Source organism: Fonsecaea erecta, assembly GCF_001651985.1.
Source record: "Fonsecaea erecta strain CBS 125763 chromosome Unknown Scaff2, whole genome shotgun sequence".
Classification (NCBI taxonomy): domain Eukaryota; kingdom Fungi; phylum Ascomycota; class Eurotiomycetes; order Chaetothyriales; family Herpotrichiellaceae; genus Fonsecaea; species Fonsecaea erecta.
This window is the reverse complement of record NW_017387245.1, coordinates 1,396,359-1,416,645: the sequence shown is the minus strand read 5'-3', so window position 1 is coordinate 1,416,645 and position 20,287 is coordinate 1,396,359. Positions and strand designations below refer to the sequence as shown.

The 20,287-nt window shown below is 53.1% G+C and overlaps 7 protein-coding genes across 7 annotated transcripts; 5 read left to right on the top strand and 2 right to left on the bottom strand.

Moving 5' to 3' along the window:
• Positions 1-4,027: 4,027 nt before the first annotated feature.
• AYL99_02265 (hypothetical protein) lies at positions 4,028-4,909 on the bottom strand (the record flags this gene model as incomplete). The annotated part of the gene is made up of 1 exon (XM_018833781.1): positions 4,028-4,909. One exon carries the CDS (start codon positions 4,907-4,909, stop codon positions 4,028-4,030), a length of 882 nt encoding a protein of 293 aa, XP_018696405.1.
• A 3,988-nt stretch (positions 4,910-8,897) lies between these two features.
• Positions 8,898-9,700, bottom strand: AYL99_02264 (hypothetical protein; the record flags this gene model as incomplete). The annotated part of the gene is made up of 2 exons (XM_018833780.1): positions 8,898-8,943; positions 9,003-9,700. The coding sequence occupies 2 exons, from the start codon at positions 9,698-9,700 to the stop codon at positions 8,898-8,900; spliced, it is 744 nt and encodes a 247-aa protein (XP_018696404.1).
• Positions 9,701-10,330: 630 nt separating this feature from the next.
• On the top strand, positions 10,331-11,535 carry AYL99_02263 (hypothetical protein; the record flags this gene model as incomplete). The annotated part of the gene is made up of 4 exons (XM_018833779.1): positions 10,331-10,376; positions 10,422-10,447; positions 10,514-10,980; positions 11,037-11,535. The coding sequence occupies 4 exons, from the start codon at positions 10,331-10,333 to the stop codon at positions 11,533-11,535; spliced, it is 1,038 nt and encodes a 345-aa protein (XP_018696403.1).
• A 345-nt stretch (positions 11,536-11,880) lies between these two features.
• Positions 11,881-12,401, top strand: AYL99_02262 (60S ribosomal protein L32; the record flags this gene model as incomplete). Its single annotated transcript, XM_018833778.1, has 2 exons — positions 11,881-12,045; positions 12,171-12,401. The coding sequence occupies 2 exons, from the start codon at positions 11,881-11,883 to the stop codon at positions 12,399-12,401; spliced, it is 396 nt and encodes a 131-aa protein (XP_018696402.1).
• An 833-nt stretch (positions 12,402-13,234) lies between these two features.
• On the top strand, positions 13,235-14,944 carry AYL99_02261 (hypothetical protein; the record flags this gene model as incomplete). Its single annotated transcript, XM_018833777.1, has 1 exon — positions 13,235-14,944. The coding sequence occupies one exon, from the start codon at positions 13,235-13,237 to the stop codon at positions 14,942-14,944; it is 1,710 nt and encodes a 569-aa protein (XP_018696401.1).
• A 578-nt stretch (positions 14,945-15,522) lies between these two features.
• AYL99_02260 (hypothetical protein) lies at positions 15,523-16,940 on the top strand (the record flags this gene model as incomplete). The annotated part of the gene is made up of 5 exons (XM_018833776.1): positions 15,523-15,580; positions 15,639-15,847; positions 15,904-16,066; positions 16,119-16,869; positions 16,916-16,940. 5 exons carry the CDS (start codon positions 15,523-15,525, stop codon positions 16,938-16,940), a joined length of 1,206 nt encoding a protein of 401 aa, XP_018696400.1.
• Positions 16,941-17,895: 955 nt separating this feature from the next.
• AYL99_02259 (hypothetical protein) lies at positions 17,896-18,804 on the top strand (the record flags this gene model as incomplete). Its single annotated transcript, XM_018833775.1, has 1 exon — positions 17,896-18,804. One exon carries the CDS (start codon positions 17,896-17,898, stop codon positions 18,802-18,804), a length of 909 nt encoding a protein of 302 aa, XP_018696399.1.
• Positions 18,805-20,287: the final 1,483 nt, after the last annotated feature.

The window sequence follows — 20,287 nt, the reverse complement described above, 5'->3', positions numbered from 1 at the left end:
ACTCCGCGTACCAAGGACTCGGTTCTGCGTAGCTGCTGCTACAGAACAAGTATTTCAAATGTACATACATAGTTATGGAGAGTACGATGGAGGAGGAAGCGACCGGCTGTTGGTTGGTTGGCTGCATTGCAGCACTACTGTACTGAGCCCAGCACAGTGTGTCGGCCCAAGAGTTTGGTTTGGGGGATTTATGGAATTTTCGAGGGGGCTCTTCATACATACGACGAGGTCCATACCTATCTACTGAAATACTGATCATCCTCCGGAACAAACATGTTGTATTACCCTTTTCCGGGTCGGTGGGAACAGGGGGGACATTGTTATTCGATGAGAGAGATACCCAAGAAAGGGTCACTGGGTACTTGCACCCATTAGGACCTAAACGAGTAATTACTCACATAGTTATGTATGTACATAGTCAGGTCGCACACCCGGGGCCTCGCTCTCGGGCCCGGATGAATTTACTCGCCATATCCGAGTTTGCTTGCTTTGGCTGAGCCCTGAGCCTGAGCCTGACTGAGGCCGAGCTGGCGAGAAGTGAGAAAAGAGAAGAGTCAGTCTTGGTGGACGATACTTGATGTCCCCCCCTCCCTCCACCACCACTACTAGTCGGTATAGGTACGCAGTATGCTTCGAGGAGGAGGAGGAGGTCCGTGCTGCACGACAAAAAGGGCGCACACACCGGTCTCGGGGGGACGTTCGGCCGAACAAACGAGATAGAAAATAGAAAATAGAAAACAGCGCACGGGTCATCTCGCTTGGAGGAAGAAAGTGGTAACAAGTAGTGGGTGGATTGGATCTGCCCTTCAACGTTTTTGTCTGGGACCGACTACCTAATATTACTGGAATGAAAATGCCCCGAAGCCGAGTGGGATCGCGCGGCTGGCCGGCTGGGTCCGTCGTAATAATAATATCCATTTCGTCTTGACGCTCATTCTGAAACGTGCTTTGAGGAGGAAACAGGGGGGCCTTGCGCAGCCTTGTCATCGTCGTCGTCCGGCTCACGTCTCACCTCCGAGGGGTTTGTCTGCCTGGACTATGAGAGAGTCATAATGGTGACCTGGTTCATGGGAAACACCAAAGGACAGAGTGAGTGAGTGAGTGAGTCAGTCAGTCAGTCAGTCAGGGAAGCCCTGGTTTCCCTTCCAGTGGAACCAGGTGGTGTGATGCTCCTCGTGAGCAGGCCGACAATCTTCTCCTGTCTGTCCTGTGTACTGTAAACAGTAATCTGGTAGTATGTATTGTTCGTTCCTGGTATCCATCCTCATTCTTGAACCCATGGACCTGAACCCATGGACCATGGGTTTCAGGTATTCTTCTTGGAGAAGGGGATGCTCTGTTCCAGGTTTACTGTAGGCCCCCGTTTCGAGCGCACGATATACCCTCGATTGAAGACGATGAAACTAGCCCAGCAGCAGCAGCAGCAGCGGAGCCATGCAGGATACCCGCAAGCCCGCCGCCGCCAGCTGGGAGAATTTCGCTTCTCTGAAGCGTGTTTGCCCATTCTCGTGGATAATGGAGGAAAATGTCGCAGACTCCGTTCTGTCGATCATCTACCCAAACCGACAACGAAGGAAAGATGAGATTGACCGGAGTAATAATGATGGGAAAAAGGGAAAGATATCCACGAGGAGGAGTCGAGGCATCCACCCTCAAACGGCGCCATCTCAAAAGTACCTTGTTCGCCGGCGTCTCGTTCCCATCGATAAGCCGATGCAGATGTAGACTAGCCCCGGAGATGGAGGAAGCTGGATGGCCTGACAGTGGGCACGAGCTTGATGAGTGCCTTTGCCTCCTTAGCTTTGCTTTGAGGCAATGTAGCATCATACTGCATCTCCATTCCAGGTACACGTACACCCTCCCAGTAAATCACCCGCGTCAGAGATCGCCACGCGGGTTGTCCAATCCAGGCGCTTGTGCGTCGTGCCGAACAGCCTTCGATGGCCCAGCGCTAAGGTCTCGGTAAGCACAAGCCTAGCGAGCCAGTGCTACTCGCCTCGAGGGAACCGAAGTGACGAATATCATCACAAGCAAAATCCATTGCATCTGCGTTTCCCCTTAAGCTGCTGCTGCTGCTGACAGGCCAGTCGCCGCGCACGTTCTTCTCTGAGATTTCAACGGCATCCAGGGTGGCGGCCACTTGACGTGTGCCGGGACAAACTGCTACTCACATGTTGTTGCGTCTTGTGGTGCTCCATCTCTTCTCGGTAAAAGCGACTGGGGATGGCGTGAAAGGATGTACCTGGAGACCATCTCCTTGGCGACAAGAGCCCAAGTCTTTGACATTTTCCCCTTCCGGTGGTGTATGCCTCCTTTAGGGGTGGCGCAGGCCTTCACCCTAGATGTCCATTCGCAACAGAATCGAATATACGGCAGGCCAACTTGGATATCTGGCGCGTGCCATGCCGGCCTCTTTGAAGCCCACTCTGTCCAGTTCATAAGGTGATATATCAGGTGATGAACGAGGTTTTCTGCCCACAAACGGTCAGTGTCCACCCCCTTCTGGTCGAATGCCGCGCAGTCTCCAAGCAGAGTCAACGTCGACGGACGTTTATTGAACCGCAAGGTTGGCCGTGCTGAGTGCCCAGCTGACGGCGCTTTGCTTTCCAGGGCTCTCCCTTCCCACACTCGCTAGGAGAACAGCGACGATTTTGGATTGTGAGAGAGGCAGAACGATTGAGTGATCAAGTGAGCACGGGCAGACCTTGATCGTTCGTGTGTCAGCGCCAGTGCTTTAGTAAGGGCAGTCGTCCCATCTCTTTGGTATACGGTTCGGTAAAGTGTGAGGCCCATAGTAGGCAGGATGGGACTGGTAGGACAAGGATGACCGACGGTCTTTGCCGTCCACCTACTCCTCAACCAGATTGATCCACGGCAAATCCGTGCTGCTGTCCCCCCTCGTCTGATCGTGCGTCAAGTAGTGGCCATCTCTTCCCTGCCTAGTCTCGTCCGTCGACGCCTCGGAGCTGCCGTTGTGCGGAGTAGTTCATACTGGGGCCGACCATCCAGATGCCTCGAATGGAAGGACTGATCTGTCTGACATGGAAGTGAAGGGGAAACGTGCTCGGAATGCTCCTCTACGTCCGGAAGGATCCCACGTTCTGTACAGTGCTGACAGGGGAACCCGATTTCAGCCTGACCACGCTCCGAGGGAGTGAGCCGCATGCCATAGGGCCGTCGCGAACTTGAGTTCTTACGGCATGGGGGGATCCGTCATTTTCCGTATCGTAGGTAGTGTGAGTGCTGCAGGGTGTTGTGGGGGAGTCCAGAGCCCAACGTCGGCTCTGAAGAAAGAATGCTAGACTCGAGAACTGAGGAGTGAAGTGGTTGATCAGCCCAGCGATAAAGAGGAAGGAGAAAGGAAAACTTGAGACTAGATTAGACAGAAAAAAAACGGAGGTAGTAGTGTAGGCAGTGGAGTGGCGCTGTTATTTTCTTCATTTGTATCGTAGAGACCAGCCTCACCAAGAGGACAAGATCGAGGCTGCAGAGTCGCCGTCCAATTTGCTGAGCAACAATCACCATTGCTCGAATCCCTGCTCGAATCCTTCCTGATCCTTGAACCCTCCTCCCGCAATTGTACCCTTTGAAATGTGCTCCCGCTGTACGGTGGCGGCGTCAGAATCCTCAGATTCCAGTCACCCATCTCTTTTCCTGACTTCCCGGATTCCCAACTTTCCTGTGGACCCTGAGTCCTTCTCTTCCAATGTAAGATCACCCTTCTGGTATGGGCAACGTATTGAAGGGACCCAAGAAAACAACACCCAACTCCAGACGAACATTTTCGCTTTTGGCGCTCAAAATGGATCAAAGTACTGTCAAACGGGGAATCCTGTGAACGCAACACCGTGAACACCACCCCATGACAATTAGGACTGGAACGCTCAGATCGAGAAAGGACAAGTAGTCGTAGAAAAGTCGTCGTCGCATCATCAAAATGCTCAGAAAAAATGTCAAATATAAGAATGCTAGGAGAGGCCCGCGCCCCTGAGATGCTAGCGGCGCCAGAGACGAATATCGACTCAAGTTAGCTGATAGATGATGATTCTTGTAGGCTGGGGTTCCTTTGGTGAGGTTGTGCGACCCCGGACGCTTCTTGAGTTGCTTCTTGAGCAGCTTGGTGACCCGGTTCGACAGTAATGGTGGCTTCATGCAGACATCTCTCACAGATCTTGTGATGGCAGTTAGGACATTCTTCAGCATCAACTTCAAAACCACCCTGACACTCGTGGCACGTTCCGCCCTCGGCTCCTGATCGAGGGGCTTCAGGGATGAGTTCTGGAGAGCCAGTGCTCGTAGGGTCTTGCGAATATTTCGTGCGATCTTTCTTTGGCGGGTAGCGTGAGCATCGGGTACAACGTCGGTGTTGACATCCCATGCAGATTCTATCGCGACCAAACGTTGTTGAACAATTGTGACAGGTGTATCTGACCCTCATTCGTATGTTCTTGTACACCCTTTCTGGGGGTCCTCTGTACCTCGGTTCCCATTCTGTCTCGTCCAGTTCCAGGTTGTGTCTGGCAAAGATTGCTTGTGCTTTGGTGAACCGCATGTGTGACTCGGCCGTAGCGGCCTTCTTGGCATCAGCCGCTTCTTGCGGCGACGTCGAGACAAGTTCGGTGGGCTGTTCGGGTTCCTTGAATGTTTCGTCCACCTCCTTCTCATGCGCATGCGCCGTTGGAGGTTTCCTGTCGTCAACGCTCAGTGGCGTTGTCTCTGGGGAGGTGAATGCCTCTGCAGCTCGTTTTGTCTGTGCAGCGATAGAAGGAGCGGGAACAGATGGTGTAGCAGTGGCAGATGGAGAGTTTGGTGTGGCGGTGGGTTTTTCTCTAAAGAAATCCTTGATCCTGCTCCAGACCGTTTTCAAGCCCTTCTTTTCCTTCAACGGTTGTGCTTCTGCCGCTTCCATTGGCGGAGTGGAATGGATGGCCTGACAGAGATGGTGTCATAGGAGATGGAAGGCAATCAGCAAGAGCGCACCGGACGGGCTGGAAGACAGAGACCGATGGCTTGATGGTGCGACTATTGGCTGTTTGGCTGACCCAGGGAATTGGGACGGCGAAGGTGATGAAGAAGGTAAGCCGTCAATTATTGGTGGTGGAATTCCGCGGGAGTGGATTGCAATGTGACTTGTCGGGTAGCGAGATCCCTGTTCCCAATGCTGCGGTCCATTGACTTGCCCAGTCGACCTTCCCAGCAGCGCGCCCTTTCAGACAGCAGGTCAGGTGTCGCAGGATGTCGTGATGTGGTGTGGTATGGATGCAAAGGGATCCGCAAGCAGTCGACGGAGGGCTCAATTGGCAATATCTCTTGAAGATTTGCAAGTCTCAGGTGCGAGTGAGGATCAGCACTGATCGTCGCTGGCGGTTCACACCTGGAGGGACCGGTGCCGGCGAAATTCTCCTAGGTACAGAGCTCGCAGTGGTGGATGTGAGCGATCGACGGCGTCGCAGAGTTTGACCCCGGGATGCTAGAATACGAGGCCAAAGACGAGGGGGTGGGAGGAAGGGACGATCAGCAAGGGGCGACGAAGAGGTCAGAAGAGTCGAAGAAGACAGAGATGAGCAGGTTGGAGTGTGAAGTAGTGTGGAGATAAGGGAAGGAAAGAGGAGAAGCACACACGCGGGTGTGTGGATGGGGAATGGAAGCAGAAGCAGAAGGAGAAGCAAGAGGCAGTGTTGAACACCAAGCATCGAGCTTAGGAGCGACGAGATCCAACGATGATGCAGCACGAGGAGCTGCAGACAGGATTTGCGAGACTACTGGGGGAGCCTGGGGACACGCACCGCAGTCGACGGGCCGCTAAGTTGCAGGCAGTCTCGCGAGTCTGGGAACCGGCATGCAGTTAGGGTGGGAACTACGTGTGTTAGGCTACCGGAATCCAATGCCCCAGCCAACAGAAGCCCGAACTAAGCGGGCGACTCCAGCCTAATAATCATGTGGAAACTGGAAAGCGTGGGTACAAGAGTCATGCATGGGCTTCAGAAGGGTGAGGAGGGGGAAGTCCAGCCTGGGGATCAAGGAGTTAGGCAGCGAGGCAGTCAGACTGGGTACTCGAAGCTTTCAGGGTTAGCCTGAGATAGGGAATTGTTGGGGTGGGGAGGGAGGGGCCATACCGTTCTGTCTATCGGTGCAGTGGGTGCCACAAGGGGCGCCCATTATTTTATCACACCACCTATGGGGAGCCTGCACGGGCGACGGCGGGCATCCGCAAAAAATATCTGCACAGAAGCGACCCGAGAGTCCGAGACCCAAAGAGCAGTGCCGAGTACTCACCTTGTTTAAGGTTAGAGGAACGCCCGGGGAGCTGCTTGGGTCCGTGCAGGCCTAGTCCCGCTGCTACTGATGGGGGGCGTCCCCAGAGCACCGGTACTATGGGCTCGGGTACGTGGCAACTGCCAGAAGGGCCCCCAACCACCTATCAGCTCCTGCCATGCTAAATAGTACCTCGTATAGAGGTTGCCACCAAGCAAGCTGCTGGATCCGGTGCCCAGGTGAAGAAAACCGTGCTACAGATTGAATTTTGACAAAAACGATGCTGGATGTGACTCTCGCACAGCAGCATTGTCCACTAATATGGAAGGCCACCTGAAAACTCTTTCGCTGTCTTTGCCTCCAAGGGTCCAGCTCTTGCCTGGCCATGCAACTGGCCACTTTGGATATCCCTCGGGATTAAACCACTCTTGCAAATCATGAACATACCAACATCTAATATTAACTCCTTCGTGGGCGTCCTAAACCGGCTCCAAAAAGAATTCGACTTGCCCTCAAGCAGGGTATGACTGCTGCTCGCCTTGCTCACCTAATGGGTGCCTAAGGAGTCAGCGAAGATCCCTCCGCCGGCACAGGTTGCGCCGATGGCTCCAAAGCAGCGGGTGAGCTTGCAGCGGCCAGCTCCGTCGAATTATCTATACCTAGTCGACCTGCAGCAGCCCAGCCCTCCTTCTCTCTAGCTCGATACCATTTCCTGCACATCCCCAAACCATCTCTTGCCTCAGCCATTGGCGGCATGGCGGATTCGGCGCATTATCCAGCTGCCAAATCCACCTGGCGCTCTGCAACCTCGCTTGACGAATCCATCGGTGTTACGGCCCATCCCAGCGGTACCAGGACGGAGGAGCATGGGAAGAGCTATGCTGCCATCACTGGGAACACGGTAATGGCAATCTCCAAGTTCAAGGCCACATTGCATAAGAATACTGACTTTTAAGGGGGGCGTTCCGTCCATTGCTTTTTGATACGTAACACAGAGTACACACATACCCGCTCTAGGCCTTGACTTGAGAACCTCCACAGAGTGACCAGGGTCTTCCCACAGAAACGTGCAGCCGATTTCTTCTCGGACGGCACCCGTGCACAGCAGAAAGCCACGTTGGGGGGCTTTTCAAAGTCAGTAAATCTGCGTGGCTCTGGCCTAGAATGTCATGCAGACATCCTTGTAGAGCCACAAGACGGCAGCAATGTACCAAGGAATCCCCCCTTAAGCTCGCCAACGCACAGCTGGGTCCTTGACAAGAAGGACCTGCCTGCTTCACTCTTGCCAGGAGGATATGCAACTGTTCAAACCAATCTCCAATAGCCAGAAGGTTCACCTACATCCGATCGTGCCGTTGCTCTGAGGTGCCAGGTTATCCCAACTCTCTGCTGGCAATCGCCTCTTCCCTGTGATGACCTTCCTGCTGGGTCCTTAGCTGAAGCTTTAAACCGAGGGCCCAGCAACCTGATGCCTCTACTTCGGGGCGCCCAGACTTTAAACTGTGGGTTTAATCGTGTACTGTACCCGTAGCCCGAGCAATCACCAAATAGCTACACAAATATGCACATCTACAGAGCTATGGGTTGAACTTGTAAGCATCAAATATTCAGCCTACTATCATCTCAAATTCAGGGCGCTCCAAGATCCGACGAAGCGTTCATCGCGCACAGGCCTTCCCCGGGATCACCCTTCCCTAGTGGCTCTCGTGGCAACACACCAGACGAAGCTAAGAGAAATTCGGACGATCCGTCAAATGGCCTAGGACAAGGATCTAGCGTGGTCTTGAACTGCCACATGCGTTGCACTACAACTGCATCAACCCGCGCCAGAAGGTACGATTGCTTCACGGTGACCTGGTGGAAGGTCGAAGCTCTGCAAACACGAGTAATGGCAGGAGAGTCGTTCAGATTCCACGTGCCGATACAAGGTTCTGACCCATGCTCTTACCCCTGGATCATACATATTATGAGGGGCAGCTGCTCAGACGCACGATTCCAGATGGTCTCGTTTCAGCTCTACGAATAATGACAGGCCCAACTATTGAAGTCAACTTAGGAGCCCCGTCTTATTTTCCCCCGACCTAATGTCATAGTTTCGCCCTCAGATGGGGGCAGCTCAGACCACTCCTTCGGTAGCGAAAAGGGCTCGAATTCATTTACTGTCCCAGACGTTACGTGGCCCAGCGGAAGACAGCAACAATCGAATCCAAATGACGATTTTGGGCGCCCTGCCATTCAGGTGTTCTTTCCTGCATGCATCGTTAAGAAAGGCAGTTAGTTTCAGATCTGGTATCGGACAGCCTTGTTGCTCTGGTAGGCCAATTTAGGGACTGTGGCGTGCCAGCTCGAAAAATACTGGATTCCTTTGCTTGCAAATGATGACTAGGTGCCCACCACGGCTCTTATACTTCGACATGCTACTTCTGTCATCCGACGTGACCATTGTGGTTCTATTAAACTAGAGAATTGCTCTTATCGAGCTGGAGACCAGTTGACCTAGGCAGTAAAGAGCAGTGCTCAGATCTCAACCTGCCGAGGCTGCTTTATGTCTCCTTGCTGTGATTGTCGTCGTCATCAGCGACGAACAAGCAGAAACCATGCATTGCCAGAGAGATGCTGCCATCGAATTTGCGCCGATTGAATTACTGAGCTGCGAAGAAGCGAGGAGTGATGGCAGCCTTTCGGAAACTATCTGCAATGAGCAATTCGTGGTCTTATTGTCGAGAAATCCCACCATTTTGGTGCACAAATCGAACAAATCCAGAGTCTCCTCAACAACATTTCTCTTTTCATTTTCTGTTAGAGAGGAGGCTGCTTCCCGAAATCCTTTCTTGAATTCCTCTTTGAGTGGCTCATCGACGTTCACGTCCTCTTCGCCTTGAAAATCCCAAAAGGATAACGGGAGCGTACCTGCGCGCCAAAACTCTGGGCCTGCAGAGACAAGCTGCCCTCGAATCCAGCGACCACCGTTGAAAAGAGCAAGGTACATCGTCCAGGTATAGGCCAGCAGGACGTGTGGTTTTGCCGACAATGAACTTTCAATCTGCAGACGAAAGCCTCTCGACTCCTCTACCAGGGCTTCAAGTTCCTCCATTTGAGACTGAAGGAGCTGTGATTCCAGGGTATCGATGTCATTTTGTAGCCGGCCGGACCTTAGCAGCCAGGGAAAGCGCACGCATTCGTAGATGTGAAGCAGTCGCTGATCCAACTGACCAGAAGCCAGTTGTGTCTCTAAAAAGTTCTCGAAGGCGAAGTATATCTGACCAAAGACTATAATGCCTTTGGCATAAGCGAGTGGGCTGTCTGCATTTGGCGGGAGAGACAACGGCAGCCGCTGGATGATCTGCGCGTTCAAAGCATGGTGTCTATGTCGGGTGGTGGCGCGCAGCTCTTCTGGCAGAGAAATTTGCGCGGTTTCGAGCTGTTCTGGTTGCGAGCTCACCATTTGATGTGTTGAAACCGAGTGTTGGTCGTGGTGCCGTTCTGAGAGAGCGTCTTATGACCTTGTCATACACTCACGGGTGTAAAGGAGCGGACAATGTCGCTGTTCTGAGTGATGGCAGAGGCGAGCTTGCTCTGGCAAAGACTTGGTATCGATGAAGGATAGTGTTAAACAAAGAGTGTTGTCAACAAAAGGGAGCGAGCGAGATGTCGTAGCTTTCAGGGGGATCGTCCAGCCTATCCAGGAATTTTGCCAACTGCTGGTCACCACTCGACCGTCGCCGTGGTTTTCTCTGTGTGTTGTTATGCTTTTCTCCTGTGGATCCATTCTTTCCTGCATGGTGACGACACCGACGACGCGTGCAACGCGGGACGGAGGCGCGACATACCCGAACACGTGATACGGATGTTGTATCAAAAACCGCTGAAGACGGCAATGAGCCCGATGAGGGGCCAATAGCCTAAATTACAGGCCCTCACCCATGGAAATTTTGGGGCGGGCGAGATGGTAAGTGGGTGATATGAATTACTTCTGCCCTCAATTGACGCTCGAAAATTGATACTTTCATTCCTGGAGCAATTCAATCAGAGCGACATTAGATAATACTAACAAATCACATCACGTCACATCACAATGATCGGGGTGGCCATTCTAGGCGGAGGTATGGATCTTGACCTGGGTTCGTCGTTGGATCACGACCATGATATTGATTGATGATGCACAGGTATCTTCGCTCGAGAGGAGCACAAGGTGCGCGGAGAAAAGGTTGTCATCTGTCCTCGACCCTCTTACTGACATGGAGAACGCCTTTGACAGCCGGCCGTCGAAGCGTCCAAGGACTTGACGCTCAAGGCTGTCTACTCCCGCTCACTCAAATCGGCAAAGACGCTCGAGGTGGACGAATCCAAGGTTGATCTCTACTCGGACGACTCGGGCGCTGGCAAATCTTTGGACGACCTTCTGGCCCGCTCGGATATCCAAGCAGTCATCATCGCCCTGCCGATCAAGAACCAGCCAGACTACATTCGCAAGGTCTTGTTGGCAGGCAAGCATGTGCTCTCCGAGAAGCCGGTAGCGGAGAATGTAAAGGACGCCGCAGAACTCATCAAATGGTACCGGTCAGAGATCGAACCGAAAAAGGTGACATGGGCCGTCGCCGAGAACATCAGATACACGAACTCGTTTATTCGAGCCGGGGAGGTCGTGCAGACCAAGGGTCGGCAATTGACTTTCAGATGCCGATTGCAGACACTTGTTGAGGGCGGGAAATACTTTGAGACTGAGTAAAACACCCCGCCTTCCCGACAAGGCTGTGCGAATGGTATTGACTGTTTGCCAGATGGCGTAAGAATCCAACGCATCAGGGTGGATTTTTACTAGACGGCGGCGTACACTTTACTGCAGGACTCCGGTTGATGATGGGCAAAGACAATCCATTGGTCACGCTGTCCGCTCACTCTGCACTGCTTCAAGAACATCTCCCTCCAGTCGACACCGTTGAAGCTACAGCAAAGAGCAAGAACGGGACGGTAGGAACGATATCGATCTCATTTGGAACCACTCATAAGGGGAGTGAATGGGCTGTGGGCTGTGAGAAAGGCTCCGTCAGCCTTTCGGGCAACAAGGTCACGTATGACGATAAGACTGAAGAGGTCCAGGATGAAAGGACAGGTGTGCCGGGCGAAGTGAGGGCGTGGGGAGAAGCTCTAGCTGCTGGGAAGGTCAATGAGAGTCAATCCCCAGAAGAAGCTCTGGCGGATCTGGAGCTGATTGAAGCTATGTTGCGAAGTGGCGAGCAGGGAGGAGTCCCGATCAAATTAGAACACCAAGCACTGTAGAAGATCTAGAAGACTCCATCGAGAACTATTGCTGCTGAACTGATAGGCATGAGTAAGGTCGAGAGATACGCTTACCGAGCACAAGTCTGTCTCTGCAACCAGAGGCCCAAGGCTGGAAAATGACGCTAATTCAGATAGGGTTAGCTGTCTGGTTTTCCCGCGCACAGAAAGTCACTCTTGGCATTTTGCGAAATTCGACACCCCGATTTTCAACTAGGGCGCCATTGTCGACGACTTCTCACCACAACCCCTCGTAATTGCTTCAGGTGTCAAGACCATACAATCGTCAAGGTCAGACCAGCACGCTCTCAGGAAACCCCGGACGAATAGCTGACATTCGCACAGATGGTCTCCGCAAAGAAGCACGTCCCCATCATCAAAAAGCACAAGAAGGCCTGGCACCGACACCAGTCCGACACCTTCAAGTGTGTGCCTTCAGCATGGAGGAAGCCTAAGGGTATCGACAACCGAGTCCGAAGACGGTTCAAGGGCCAAATGGTCATGCCATCGGTACGTCCGAATTTTCGCATCTTCGGTTGAGGCAGCAGGGAGGACACGAGAGCACGAACAGCGCACCCCATGAATGCGAGGTGGTCGGTACGCAGAAACATTGGGCTGACAGACATAATGTACAGATCGGTTTCGGTTCAAATAAGAAGACCCGACACATGATGCCTTCCGGCCACAAGGCTTTCCTCGTTCACAACCCCCGTGACGTCGAACTCCTCCTCATGCACAACCGAACATACGCCGCTGAAATCGCATCCGCTGTTTCATCGCGGAAACGAATTGAAATCGTTGCAAAGGCAAAGGCACTGGGCGTCAAGGTTACCAACCCCAAGGCGAAGATTACTACCGAGTCATGAGTGCGACAAAGAGAGGGTGTTGTGGTTCCGTTCGTGGATATGAATCAATGAGAGGTGGTCACGAGCTTTTTGTTGCCAAACCAGGTCTACAGCGGCAGCGGCGGAAGATGGGTTAGAGAGCGCCCTCTTATGGCTAAGCACCGAGTCTGTGCATCATCACCTGGGCGCCAGATGGTATGAGATCCAGAAAAAAAATCGATTCAAGTTCAAGGACATCATGTCTCCACCTGACGTTTCGATGGCTTTTTTTCTCTGCTTCAATGTTTCCTGGACTGTACTATTCGAGCTGCCACATTTCCTTGCCTTGTCCGTGCTCTTGGGTTGGTGGGAAGGCTAGGATTGAGATTCTCCAAGCGTGGACCTGTTGTTTCCCCCTGTCATTGGTCTCTACAGCATTTGTGAGACTCATTTCTCGCAGGGTAGATACCTCAAGAATTCCTGCTTGACCACTTATCGCAAGATAACCGACAGGGCAGACTCTCGAGTCGTAGTCAATTTCCTAGTATTGATCCTACTAGCATCGCCGTTGCCAGGCAGAAGACGATCGTGAAGTAAGCCGGCAAGCTGTAAATACCTACCATCTTTTATTGTCTTCGCGTCGAATTGTGCGGTTGTGTGAAAGGAGTGCTGTCGTACTGCCATGCTCAGAGACTTCGGCGTCAGTTGTGCCGCAGTTAGAAACATCCACTCCCAAAAGTTTTCCTTATGTGACACCCCAGATTCTAACTTAGAGGCGATATCAACCGAATCCTTCCGCATCACAAATATCGCTGGCTCCTTCACCTCGCGTTCTTGCCTATCTGGCAAGTCGCGGCCGCTATCCCAGCCCCAGCATGGCGCTGATCACGACTGAAACCAAGGCACCCCAGTTCTTCGATGATCGGAAGCCGCTCACAGATCCTCCGTCTGTCGCGGTCACACCGTGTGATCCGTGGCCTCGACCGTATTACCTCGAGAATGGCCTCCGGCGTGTGGCTCCTTATCATTTCACATACAATACCTACTGTAAACAGCGATGGCGGGGGCGGGAAATCCTCGACATCTTCGCTGCTGAGTTTCGAGACCGCACGCGCGAGTACTACAAGCAGGCGATCGAGACGGGCCAGATCTCAATTAACGGGAAACCATGTAAAGATGTCCATACCATTGTTCAGAATGGCGATGTCATCTCACATACGCTGCACAGACACGAGCCGCCGGTGACGGCGCAGCCGATTCGAGTCATCAATGAAACGGATGACATGATTGTTATCGACAAGCCTGCCGGTGTGCCCGTCCATCCGGCTGGTCGGTACAACTACAATTCGGTCGTCGAGATCATGAAAGCCGAGCGCCATTTCGCCTTCAAACCCTTGCCCTGCAACAGACTTGATCGGTTGACGAGTGGTGTCATGTTTATTGGGAAGACAAGCAAAGAGGCGGAGGCGATCAGTGAAAAACTGCGCGGGCGGACAGTCCGCAAGGAATACGTTGCAAGAGTCAAAGGCCGATTCCCTGACGGAGACGGCTGGGACGGTGACCCAATGCGCGGAGGGATTGTGAAATGTGAGGAGAGCATTCTGCAAATCAGTCCCATTGTTGGACTCAATCGAGCTCGAGCGAGCGGGAAATCTGCGAAGACATTGTTCAGACGCCTGGCATATTATCCTCACAAACCACACCCAACGACAAACCCGAAGGCCACCTCGAACTCGAACGGGTCATTGACGAATAATCAGACGGAGGCCCAACCGGCACCAGCAATCTCCGGTACGGAGAATGAAGGCTACAGCATTGTCCACTGCCTTCCTTTGACGGGGCGAACGCATCAAATCCGAGTCCATCTACAGTTTCTAGGTCACCCGATCACGAACGATCCAATATACAGCAACAGAGCTGTCTTTGGGCCTGGTCTTGCCAAAAATGATTCGAGCCCAGAGAAGGACGAGGAGATTATAGCGAAGCTCAAATTGGTAGGGAAAAGTGAGGTCTCTGACTCCATATCATATGAGCAGGAGCGACTGGCGATGCTTGTGGACCAGACACAACAAATGACTGTGACTGGGGCGGCCAAGTTGAGCGAAGCGTCACGTTCATCTGCCTCAACTGGGGAGGACCCATTCTTCAAACCGTTACCGGCTGGCACGTTACATGCCGGGTCTCTCGGAGGATCGGGGGAGGATGCCATGCACAATGACGCTCAATACGGGGCATTCGTGAAAGCACACGATGAGATGGTGGCAGACTACAACAAGCGGAAAGGAGAAAAGATGACAGGCGAGAGATGTCCAGTATGCGACACTCCATTATACTCGGACCCTGGTCCTCATGAACTGGGCATATATCTTCACGCCCTCTCGTATGCCGATGTGGCCGAAGGTAGCTGGAGCTATCGCAGCCCTGCGCCACAATGGGCGTTGCCTCCAGATGGTGTCGATGGGCCAAGGGATATTGGTCCGTGGGAGTATCGTGGTGATGAAGTCTTAGAGATAGGCGACGAGAAGGAGGATGAGAAGGCGAAGAATCGGACGGGTTTGATGAAGAACAAAGGTGAAGTCGTTTGAGAAACTTGATACACAAACGTAGAGATACCTGGGCGATATGGGGGGCGTCACAGTACCTGTGTACCTGTCCTATGTACCAAGTACATTACGAGTAGCCAGCACACCCAACAGGCACTGGTGTGATCTCTTCCGCGCCCACCAGCCACCTAGAAAAAGCTTCCGATTGGGGGCCCTGGCCGGAACAACCACCCAACCATCGCTGTGCTGCTAGCACTGGTGACCCTGACACCCTCCCCCAGCTCCAGCCCAGCTCTCCCACCCCCCATTGTCAACCTCATCCTCCCCCGTTCCCTCACTCTCCGAATGCGCTCTACCCATCCTTTCCACTTCTGTGTTGTCGCGCTCGTTCAATTCGCCCACCCACTGACAGCCGGACAACTCATCCCATTTCTTTTCTTATCTGGCCTTCCTGACCACCGAGCTGTTTTCATTTGAACCAGACGGGACTCTCAGCAGCCGTCTCTGCCACTCCTTCTCTGTTTCCGCCTCGACATTTTGCATCCCTCCTTACCGGCGCGTACCGCTTCTCCTGCGCTCAAGTCACTCGCCCGTACATTGTGCGCGTATATTACATCAACATGCGACCTCTGCCCAGCAAGCGGAATCCTTTGATTGCGCCTGGCGCAGCACCTTCCTGTACGTCGATCTCTCATGAGCTGTATATTGCCGGAAGTGGAAACTGACGTCAATCCAGATGAAGAGCTGGTCAGCCGTCGGCGACTGGGCAAGACAAAACTGACGGTCAAGCCGGGGCAAGTGGGAACATCGAATGCGACAAAGGCAGAAAATCTGGGGCCGTTCGAGTATGCCCATCTGCGGGCTCCTTTACCGGAAGACCTCACCGGCTCCGAGATCTTCGCTACTCAATCGAACCAAGCCCACCCGGAAACATATTTCCTCATGGTACGAAAGGCATCGGTAACCAGTCCTACGTCGTCACGTCTGACTTTGTTTTGCAGAGGAGGAGTAAAGATGGCTTTGTGAGCGCGACCGGCATGTTCAAGATCGCCTTTCCTTGGGCTGCCCATATGGAGGAAAAGGAAGAGCGCGACTACCTCAAGAACCTTGAATCAACGAGTCAGGACGAAGTCGCGGGCAATGTCTGGGTGGCACCGGAATTCGGTAGGATGAGCGGCGCAAAAGGCAGGATGCTTCAGGCTAACATCACGTCCAGCTCTGGAACTGGCCGAAGAATACGGGCTATCAGAATGGATTCGCGCGCTTCTCGACCCAACAGACATCACGCAAACGCCTTCGAGTTCCAAAAAGCCAATTGCTGCGCCTCCCAAATTCGATCTACCCGGCGATAAGCCTAAATCAACTCCTCCCGCCAAAGCGCCTCGTACGAGAGTAACGCGGTCGGCGTCGCCTGCCAAAGCTGCAAGTCCGCCCAAAGTGAAGGCATCTCCCAGAAAGAGACAGACAAAGGCTCAGAAAGAGGCCAATCTCGCCAATGCCAATGCGGCGAGCGCGTCTCTCCAGTCTGCCCTCGACGACGCCGCATCTGTGGCGGAAACCGAATCAAAGCCAGAGTCACCGTCGTTGCCTAGCCCCCCGACGACAAACCCGGAGCCGGAGATGGTGAAGGTTGAAGTCGAACAATCAATTGAAGTCGATGGCACGACAGAGACTACGCACACGAATGTGACGGTGGAGATACCGGCCGGCCTGCCAGAGTTACCACTCCCGGAGGACACGGAGAAAATGCTTGAGACGGCCAAAAAGATGGTCGAAGAGGCCAAGACCCTGGAAAGCTCTCCGAAGATCTCCAAGAAGCGCAAAGCGCAAGAACCAGAGCCGAGCGACATTGATGCAGAGCTTCCAGCACAACCCGCCAAGAAGGCGAGGGTATTGGAAGAGAAATTGAAGAGAGAAAAGGTCCGAACCAGGGCAGTGTTAGGTGTCACGGCGACACTGGCCATCGCGTGAGTTGTTTGCATCCGAGCACTATTCTTGGGCTAACGATTACAGCGCTGCAATCCCATACTTTTTCTGAAAGGGAAACCCTTTATTCATTCTTTACTTCGACGTTTCTTGTCCGAGATACCACTTGTTGAGATTTTTCCAGAGAGAGGGGTTTTCAATATTGGCGAAGCATATCACGGAAGGCAGAAGACGGAGGATACCTGTTTCAGCGGAGCAGTCGTTGGACATGGACTGACGGACGCTTTCCGAAACGAAAGCCCTCTGGCAGTTCCCCATTTCCTCCAATATCCAGCATAATCCAAAACCAGGAGGGTGCCCACACCCAGGACCCAGATGGACTGGCCGAGCTTTATAAACCAGTATCAAGTGCAGACACCATTGAATTCGAATTTGTTCGTCGAGATTCCCATCATTGGGCGTGTCGAGGTTTCCCGGCCTAAGTGGACTCCCTGCTCCAAGCTGAAAAGCGACGATCGAGGCCAGGGAGGAATGAATACTCTATCCTTCGTCTCCAGTATTCGGTCCACGTGATATTCCCGATGCCGATCACCGGTGGCTTGTCACGTGCCTGGCCGAAGCGGAGCCACAACATCCCAGAATCCACCGACACCAGCCCGGCACGTCACTTGGCTCTAATTATTGTATACGAGCTGCTGAAACACGCCATGTGACAGAGGTCCAATGTACCTCGCCTTCTTTCGTTCGACATCCTCCGTGTTCCGGGCGCCGTCGGAGCTCAGGAAGTCTGTATATAGATCATTGAGCTTATTCCAAGTTTTGTTCACCGTTGCCTTTTATCGTTGCATAGCCTGCGAGTGGCCCTGTTCCTCGTTCGCGTTGACCGGACGCGGGCGCCCAAACACAGCCAAATTATCACCTCAGGTGGCTATTCACCGGCGCCTAATCTTTGTCCCCTTCACATTCGACATCCCATCTTCTTGGCCAGTCGTCGCCAGCTGAGGCCCATATGAACGTCCCCTTTGTCCAGTCTTCACATTCCTCCTCGGGCCGTCCAAGCATGTCTTATGGCCACCTCGGTCCTTCTCAATACCATACCCATGGACCCTACGTTTGCGACCGCCGCAGCTTCGTACCACTCATCTCCGGATCACACATGCCCGCAATGCGGCTACCATCTCTTCTCATCCTCCGAGTCTCCTGCTGAAGCCACTGAAGCGAACCGACGCATCCGCGATCTCGAAGCGCAGGTACGGCTCCTCAACTCCAAGGCCGCCGCGGCGGTAGACAAACTGGCGGACTACGAGGACGAGATCCAATATCTGCGTGATGCATACTCCAAATCTCAGCAGCAGCAACAACAAGCAAGATCAAATCCGAGGCTGAGTATTTCTCCGGGGGACGGGACAGGCTCGATCACAACACCAGGGCAGACGCCACCGCAACAGCAGCAGTCGAGGCTGGCAAGCATCAGTGCATTCCTACCAGGACGGAAGAGGGAAGCGAATAGTAGTCTCGGGGGACAGAATCCTTTGACACCAGCGACAGGCACATTTCCGCAGAACAACGCAGCTCTCATCAGCAATACCACACTGTCTCCGCCGAAAACGCCCTTCTTCGGAGTTGCAACGGTACCTAGTAATTCTACACCGACCCTCTCGTCTTCCTCCACCATAGACAACAACCAATCTACTGTGAGCCTCTTGTCCTTGCAGTCGTCCCTCGAAGAAGAGCGCACCCTCCGCATACGTGCCGAATCCTCTTTGTCACAGACCCAAACCGAGTTGGAAGAGCTCACTGCACAATTGTTTGGGCAGGCAAACGAGATGGTCGCAAATGAGAGGAAAGCCCGGGCGAAGTTAGAAGAGAGGGTTAAGGTGTTGGAACAGAGGGACGGCGAAAAGAGGAAGAGGCTAGAACGGTTGGAGAAGGCTGTGAGCCGGATTGAGAGAGTTCGGGGCATGGTAGGTGACTGAGACACCTCGGAGCGAAAAATGGTTACTGCAGAAAGCGAAAGGATTGGACCAGAATGAATGTCTATGAGACAAAATTGTTGCCTCGTCAAGGACGGAGTTGGACTGCCTGAGCTCTGGCTATAATTCCGGCGAGTTCGAGCAAACAACTCAAGCCGCATTTCGGAGCACCAGCGAGCGGAACAACACACTTGAGAGCACAAACAGCACTGCTCGTCTTCGAGAAAAGGTGTCATCATCGGAGGTTGACTACATATCACAGTCGACGGAAGCCTTCAGCGATCGCCATTACCCCGGACCACCAGAATCAGCATCAATCATCCTGGGCCTTATACGGACCCTAGATGCTTGCAAATCATGCGGAAAGGTCATGGGAAGCCCTGAAAGAAGCCATAAAGTGCTAAAGGCGGCGACTGAAGTGGACCACGAGGAGGGAAAATGGTGTGGTCAGAGCAGGCATGCTTGCTACGGGAAACAAGAGCACAGTATCGCTGATCAGCGGAGGAAGAGTGTTGGCATGGGTCAGGGTGCAGAATGGCACAAGGCAGACCAAGATGGATTGGGCCAGAGGCTGTGCATGAGAGCCCGCCATTGTACCTATCTCTAGCCATATGTCACATCAAAGTACTGCGCTCCCAGTGTTTCAATGTCGAGTCTATTTGGCAAATGCTGAAACGACCTCAGTGGACTCAATAGTCACGTGGTGCTCTTGGCACGTGGTATAGACTCGCGCAGCTTCTCTCGCTCTACCTGCTTTCTCACTCCTATCTATCTATATCTATATATATATATATCCCAGTCACGTCATCTACAGTACATTCAAGGCTACAGAGTGGGCCTCTCGCCCCCGTATTCATCACTGCCAATGCTATGCACCGTACTGTGTGTATCATGTATGCTGGACCCGGCCAGTCACATCCATGCGTGGAAGGGTTTTCGAAGTCCGCAACTGCAGCCTGACCGTTTGGCATCTGAGAGAGGCTTCCCCCTGGCCCGATTGACGCATCTTTGGTCGAAGCAGTGATACAATATAAGCGGAAATTGAACACATCAGTGCTGCGGTTGTCGTCCCCGCGCTGTCGGCCGTATCAGGCTCTTTTCGGCCCCGTCGAGCCAGGCTATAAGCAGTCAGGTTTGATTTCTCCAGTATCAGTATTCGGTCCTTTAAGCATTGCTCACCTGCAGATTGTGAGATTCCGGTTAAACACCCTGGTTTTCTGCTTGCGATGATTGGCGGTTTCTCAGACAGTCGTCGCCCCTGTCATCAAGGAATCTCCGCCTTCACAGTCACTTATCAGGGCGTATGGGCCTTGGAAGGACGAGGCACGCACCCCTGTCTACTGACTTTAGCTTAGAGCCTCGTACCCATGACGGATCCTGTGATACTCACGCACCCCCAGCGCCCCGAGTACACGACATCAAGTACGCCTCTGTCGACGACTGCGCCTGGGACACTAACCAGATCCAGATTTACCATATTCGGGTT